Here is a 7,931-nt window from a genome sequence, read left to right on the forward strand (position 1 = left end):
TTTTCCAGATATTGAAATTTTTAGTCTAAAAGATATAAAATATCAGATACAGAAACAATGTTTCAATAGGGTCTTAGGTGAGTAACTAAGCAACTGGCAACAAAATGAATCTGGATTTTGCAGGCAAATGTCTGAAAATGCAGGCACAACAGGACAAGTTTAAGACATAAAGCAAAAATACATGGTTAGATCAGAACAGATAACCTCAGGGCTAGCAGAATATTGTAATTGGTTGGTGAAAACAACAGGCATGACAGTTAAGCACTAAAAAGAACAGGAATAGCACAAAGAATGAGGGGGGAAAAGCAAGGAGATAGTGGTGATAAGCAGCTAGAGGAGGAAAAAGAATATGAATAATTACACAGTGGAAAATTCAGTTATCCATTCTGCACTTACATCAGTTCATGGTATGGACCATTCTATATTAATACCAACATTAAAGATCAATTTAAAGTAAATAACCTTTATTTTCTAGAAAATTTTAGATCACGAAATTTTGGCTATCTATAGTGATACATAATAACCATCTTAAAAATGCAATAGAAATGTTAAAAACATACCTGTGTACAGTTATCAAATATTTCAATAAAATCTAAATTTAAAAAAGTGTGAGATCTATGAAAAATGTTACGAATATTACTTTAAGTCTGGACAACTAGAACCATATATATGTTTTTATAGTTTTTCAGTTGTCTCATTTTATACAACAGCAAACAAGCATTCATTATATACTGGAGAATATAAAGTTGGTGTGTTATCACTGATTTACGTTGCTTTATCTTAGTGAAGGGAAATAGGAAGGGGCACTTATTCATGGAGAATAAACAAGCAGAAAGAGAAAGATATTATGGGTAATCTTTAATAGCTATGTGTCAGCATTTTAAATTGTCTATTTTATATACAGAATAGCCTTAGATAAATATTTTGTTCAACACACAAGAGTAAACCTTGGTTTATAATGAAGTAATTTGTGTCTCTATGGTAATCGTCTATATGGCTAGTACAATGCATACTCTCAGAAGAAATTGGTCTTAATATGGAAAATGTTATTTGGGGTTGTAAAATACCTAACCAGAATGAGAAAATAAAATATCTGTACTATTTCCAGGCAATAAATGAAGATAGTAGATAATGCTGTATAATCAAACTCAGGTAACAAGTGGTCAAATCTAGTATTTGTACATTTTATCAAAGTGAAATTTGATCTGCTTAGTAAACTATGACTCTGATGCTAATAGAATTGCAGAAAAGCCCACAAGGGTCAGAACTTACTAGGCTGATCACTTTAGATGCCTTTGCCTCATTTAGATGTTTGCAGACAAAGGAACTTCTTGTTATATTTTGTTTGTACACCAATATGCCTTGCCTGCTTTTTGCTGTAGCTTTTAATTTAGGAGAAGCTACCAGCTTAGCTATTGTTTGAATTATAGCTAGATAATAATAAAGTTGCACAGAAAATTAATCGACATTGGAAATGTGATTTGTTTGGGGATGTTATGATGTAGCATGAATTAGCACCATGGAACGTTATACTGCTTCTGTCCTTAGTCTAGAGTATGTCTGGTAATACAAAAATAATTATGGAATGCTTTCTTTTGGTAGAGTGCATGTTTTTGTTTTAATGCATGTTTGTAGTTGATGATTAAATGGCTTATCTTTAGCTCTGTTTTTTTTTTAAGTTCAGTTGGATTACTGTCACTAAAGCAAAATTATTGTTTGTTTCTAGTGCAGCGTTTAACTGTCAAAAAATCAACAGACAATTTATTCCCAGAGCAGAAGTCTTCTCTGAATTATTTGAGGCAGAAGAAAGAACGACCTCATATGTTAAATTTGAGTGGTACTGATTCATCAGGAGTACTTAGGCCAAGGCAAAACCGATTAGACAGTCCACTTAGCAATCGTTATGCAGGAGACTGGAGCAGCTGTGGGGAAAACTACTTTTTAAATACAAAAGAAAATTTAAATGATGTGGATTATGAAGATGTCCCTTCAGAAGATAGAGAAATCGGAGAAAATTATAGCAAAATGGATGGGCCAGAAGTAATGATTGAACAGCCAATTCCCATGTCCAAAGAGTGTACATTTCAGACATATTTGACAGTGCAGACAATTGAGTCTACAGTGGATCGAAAAAACAATCTCAGAGATCTACAAGAAAGTATTGATATTTTGATTGGAAATCTGGAACGTGAGCTCAACAAAAACAAGCTTAATATGAGTTTTTGAGATTGAGGGCTTTTTTTTTTTGTAATGTCTTAAAGTTTCAAATCTGTTTTTGTTTTATTTTCTTATACCACCCATAGCGATGTTTTCATTTTTTTTACTCTTGAAATCTTTAATTAATTTCTAATAAGTTTATCTGATTCAATTAAAAACACTATTCATTAATATAATTTTTACTTATCTCACTAGAAAACTTTTCTGGGGATCAATAAAACTTGGACTTCTTGGGATATTTTACTACATCTTGCCAACTCTATGGAGATAACTTTCAAATGCACTTAAGAAGGTTCACATAAGTTATTAGCCCCTCAAGGTTTTTCTGCTTTATGGGAACCACTCTTCTGTAGCTGAGACAGATGTCCCTTTTTTTTTTGTTTTTGAGACAGAGCCTCACTCTGTCGCCCAGGCTGGAGTGCACTGGTGCGATCTCAGCTCACTGCAACCTCCACCTCCCCGGTTCAAGTGATTCTCCTGCCACAGCCTTCCGCGTAGCTGTGATGACAGGCACCCGCCACCATGCCCAGCTAATTATTGTATTTTTAGTAAAGACGGGGTTTCACCATGTTGGCCAGGCTGGTCTCAAACTCCTGACCTCAGATGATCCGCCCACCTTGGCCTCCCAAAGTTCTGGGATTACAGGCGCGAGCCATTGCGCCTGGCCTCTAGATGTTCTTTTAGAGGAACATCACAGCTGCTCAGTCTGATTTGCAGTACTGGTCCTGGTACACTGCAACATCCTTTGGTCAAATTTTATTTGTAATGCAAATGCTGCTATAAGAAAATCTTTTTATAAATAAAAGTGAAATTATACAAGTATTAATGTTTTCTGTATTAACAGTAATTATTTAAGCTTATAAAAATTAAATATTTTTATAATCCTGAAACTATGTATATATTTATAAATGCATATATGTATAGATATCAGGATGGGGAAGGAGTTATTGTAGAATCACATGTATTTTTAAAGTATATATGTCATGAGGCCAAAATTATTATCTTAAAGTATTTTTTTCAGGGAAAGAACATTTAAATTAAAGGAGGAATTACATAAAAACACTTGAACAATAATACTCTGGAAGCATCTGAATAGAAATAATAGACTTTCTTTCCTTTATTCACAGAAAGTCACAATGTCCCCTGGGAAAAGTCATCTTTTAAATGTGAAATCCTCTAACTCCTTAATGGATTAAGTACCCAGATTTCTGCACTGGTGACTTAAGATTTAATAAATCTGCCCCTGTTCTATGCATTTTTATATTCTGCTTTGTTTTAATTATTTATTTGTAGTAGTACATTTATAACATTGACTTTATAATTACCCCCATTTGTTTCTAAATAGTCTTGCCAGCATATTACATGTTACTGATTTTTAAAAATTAACTTATTTTGGCTAAGTATATATACAATGTTATAGAATCACAGTAATGTTTGAAAATGTAAATTTAGAAGGCTTTTGTATTAAATCAAAATGTATTTTTTTAAACTTCTATGTCTACAGAATATGTAATTTTAAAATTATAAATAGACTTTAAGTTACCAACTTTTAAGATATGGCAGCCATTGAAAAACTGACTTCCTGATGTTTTTCTAAATATTAAAATACTTAAAATATTTCTATGCAATAAATATTGATAAACAGACATTATTTAATTTGAAAACCCATTGTTAAAAAAGATAAATATTTTTATATGAAATTTTCATTTTTTGAAACTTTGTGTTAACAATTCAGAAGAATACCGAGAACATATATATTGAGTAAATAGTCAAAGGAAAGTACTCATGAATGTTTTATAGGAAAGCTGTCTCAGTTTTCTTCCTTTTGTTGCTATATCATGTATGAATTGAATAAGTTGCTCTAGAAATGTAAAAATTTTATTAAAATATAATCTTCATGTTATGCTATTAATTATAATGGTTTTAAGGATCACTTATTTTAATATTCTTTTTAAACAAAGGTGTTAAAATTTTGGACCATCATGTATTATCCATCAATATATGTAAATAACATTTATTTGTCCAAAATTTTCCAGAATCTGAAATACTTTAAGGGCCATGCTTGTATTACTATATTACTATATTATTTTGGATGAGAATAGTTTTAAAGTTAATCTCTGCCCTCTTAGAGAATTCTATCTTTTTTTGTTGTCTAATCACCAAGTTATAGCTATAAACTGCTTTTATTGACTCTGCTGTACCCGAAGTGTTGGATAAGTTTAGATGTCTTTACTTTAAATGGCATTTTACTTCAAATATTTTTTGAGAGTTTTTATACCTGCTTTTTATAATTTCCTAGGATCTTTCTGTAGTGTCAACTGTTGCTCCTTTCTGAGGCTGCCAGCTTTAATTTTTCTTTTTCTTTTTCTTTTTCTTTTTTAATAGAGACAAGATCTCAGTATATTGCCCAGGCTGGTCTCAAATTCCTGGGCTCAAGCGATCCACCTGCCTCAGCCTCCCAAAGTGCAAGGATTACAGGCGTGAGCCACTATGCCCAGCCCCTAATGTTTTTTAGGATTAAAAACAATTTTATTTTTAGAGCATGTACCTGAATAAAAATTCTAAACAATTCAGATGGATAGAAAATAAAAGTACAAGTGTTTCTGTCTTCCATCCACACCAATTTCACCTCTTAGAGGTAACAGCACGTTTCTTGCTGCTGTTTCTTATCATTTAAGCCGAATTTGTCGTTCTATGAATGATAAACAGTTTATCTCACTTCATTCCTTCTCACCATTTTTGTTATGTTTTTAGTTCATTTGTTCTCCTTTATAACCATAGTTAATAATTTTTTTGATCCATTGATTTTAAATATATTTCCCTAACACTGAGGAAATGACCAACCTTGTACTTCCCTTCCATTACTGTCCTTTACCTCCTAACTTCTCTTAAGTTATACTGTTAGTTTATATAATCAGTTTTAATAGATGTATAATGTTTTCCTTTTATACTGTATATTTATTTGTATATTGTATATACTGTATACTGTATATTTATTCTAAACACTGCAAATCAGTAACTAGCAGTCACACTATGCAAAAGTATGCACAGGTAAACCAGGTGATTTATCTCCTTCTATGTATCTATCTTATATCCTTAAGTCTGTGCTGATTTAAGCAGAATGTTTTCACGCACAAAGGCCAAATGGATTCTTTTATAGCCAGCCGTCAACTTCCCCAAATCATGCCATGTGTCATTTGCTACGTAATTGGGTCATGGCTTTTGCATACTTTAATGGTTCCTGGAGTAATTGCTTTTATTTCTTTTTTTTAAAAAAAATCTTTCAATAGAGACGGGGTATTGTTATGTTGCCAGGACTGGTCTCAAATTTGTAGGCTCAAGCGATCCTTTCCGCCTCAGCCTCCCAAAGTGCTGGGATTACAGGGTGAGCCACTGCTTCCAGCCTGCTTTTATTTGACAGAAGAAAAACACTTGCTTTCCTGTAGCTCTTCTTTTAATCATACTATTGAATTACCAAATTTGTTCAGAGTGCTTTTAGCTCTCATCTTGGAGTTCTGGAACTATATTCTTGTCTTTATTTTTCTTTGACAGAATTGACAGGAAGGAAGAAAGTATGTTCTTCACTCTAACCCCGAGATCATTTTATGCTTCTTAATCAGCTTCATCGAATTTGGACAGTGATTTTTAGCTATCATCTTGGGATGCATTTTCTTTGTACTCCAATTTTTTTTTTTTTTTTGCTGCATTCTTTCTTGAATTTGTCTTTTCTGTTTGCTGAAGTATATTTACGGGTGCCTTTTTTTCCCCCAGAAAGGGTGCATGGGAGAGAAACTAAGAGTCCTTGTGTGTCTGACAAGGCCTTTATTTTTTCCTCACACTTTATTTTTATTGGGCCTGCAGTTCTATGTTCAAACTCATTTTTCTTTATAATTTTGAAGACATTTCACTATTACCTTCAAGCATCCAGTTTTGCAGTAGTCCAGGCTAGAAAGATTCGGACCAGGATAGAAACAATAGAGATGGTGAGATATGGTTGGATTCTGGATATATTTTGAAGCAGGAGCTAAAAGAATCTGCCAGTGGACTGTGAAAGGAGTAGGGCCTGAGCAGCTGAATGATGGAGCGCCATCAAATGAGATTGAAATGACTCCCTGTTTTTTCAGTGAGTTCCTTCTATTGGACGTTGGTATTGTTAATATAGTAGTTACTAAAATGTCTTATAATATCCTGTTAACGATTAGTACTAATGCCTCTGTACTTGGTGATGGTGCTCATAGAGTTACTACTAGAATAAGAAGGCCAGAAGACTTCATCTGTATCGTTTGATTTATTTATTTTTTTTGAGACAGAGTCTCGCTCTGTCGCCCAGGCTATAGTGCAGTGGCGCGATCCCGGTTCCTGCAAGCTCCGCCTCCCGGGTTCACGCCATTCTCCTGTCTCAGCCTCCCGAGTAGCTGGGACTACAGGCGCCTGCCACCATGCCCGGCTCATTTTTTGTGTTTTTGTTTTATTTTGTTTTGTTTTGTTTTTTTGTTTTTTAGTAGAGACGGGGGTTTCACTGTGTTAGCCAGGATGGTCTCGATCTCCTAACCTCGTGATCTGCCTGCCTTGGCCTCCGTAAGTGCTGGGATTACAGGCGTGAACCACCGCGCGCAGCAAGACTTCATATATATTTAAGTAAAGTCCCACATAATAACTGTCTGGACCCTGTCTCTACTAAAAATACAAAAAATTAGCCAGGCGTGGTGGCGGGCACCTGTAGTCCCAGCTACTTGGGAGACTGAGGCAGGAGAATGGCGTGAACCCAGGCGGCAGAGGTTGCAGTGAGCCGAGATTGCGCCACTGCACTCCAGCCTGGGCGACAGAGCGAGACTCCGTCTCAAAAAATAAAAAATAACTGTGTGGAAAATTCCAGATTATGTAGCTTTACATGTTATGGGCCCTAAAGAAACAGGGTTGTGTACTGGTAGGGTCCCTGAAAAGAATTTAGTTTCCAGACCACAGATTAACTTTGATGGCTAAGATTTTATAAATTAAATATATCAATTTTTAGGTACTTTGGTATGATAAAGTTGTATTACGATTAATAATAACAAGTCTTAATCTGAGGCTTACTCAACCTGAGGACTTTGGTACAAAAATGCTCTTTTGCTCTTTTTCCTGACCAATTTTCATTCTGAATGCAATAAGGGTCATATTTGATAAACACTGAAGTGCCACAAGTCAGATTTCTTGATTACATTCTGCCTCAGCCTGAAATGGACTTGCTAACTCAGGCAGAAACTGAATTTATTGAGAAAATAGTGTATCAGAGGGAAGACTGAGGGTGCTGAAAGTCTTTTATATTTCGGTCTAAGTGGTGGTTTCATAGGTGTTTACATATCAGGTCGCATACTTAAGATTTGTGCCCTTTATATGTCATACCTCTATTTGTTAATTTTTTTTTTTAATGGGCAAGCTTGAGAAATAGACTTGGAAAAGAAACAGAAACTAAGAGAGGCTAGGTCGTCAGAATGACAGCAATCAAGGCCATACCTGGTTACGACACTGCTGTTGCTGTCACTGTCACTAAGCAGCCTCATGTACTCCCCACTGGAATTAGGTAGAAAACATCCTCACTCTGCATTACTCCTGATTCACAGTCCCAGACAGAAGCATGAGATTGTACTCCAGCTTCCAGGAGGCAGAGAGGAATTAGCTTGCATCCTTTCTTAGAATTTACATAGTAAGTAGATTCTATGATCGCAGAAGGA

At 34.8% G+C, this 7,931-nt stretch overlaps 1 protein-coding gene across 1 annotated transcript in view; it reads left to right on the forward strand.

The window, feature by feature from the left end:
- SYDE2 (synapse defective Rho GTPase homolog 2) overlaps nt 1–4,093 on the forward strand; it is a 41,796-nt gene extending 37,703 nt beyond the window's left edge. The window contains exon 7 of the mRNA XM_003260276.4: nt 1,727–4,093. Coding sequence (XP_003260324.2) covers nt 1,727–2,226 — 500 coding nt within the window. The 3' untranslated portion in view covers nt 2,227–4,093. The remainder of the gene's footprint in view (nt 1–1,726) is intronic.
- Nucleotides 4,094–7,931: the final 3,838 nt, after the last annotated feature.

This window comes from Nomascus leucogenys, chromosome 12, assembly GCF_006542625.1.
Source record: "Nomascus leucogenys isolate Asia chromosome 12, Asia_NLE_v1, whole genome shotgun sequence".
NCBI lineage: Eukaryota > Metazoa > Chordata > Mammalia > Primates > Hylobatidae > Nomascus > Nomascus leucogenys.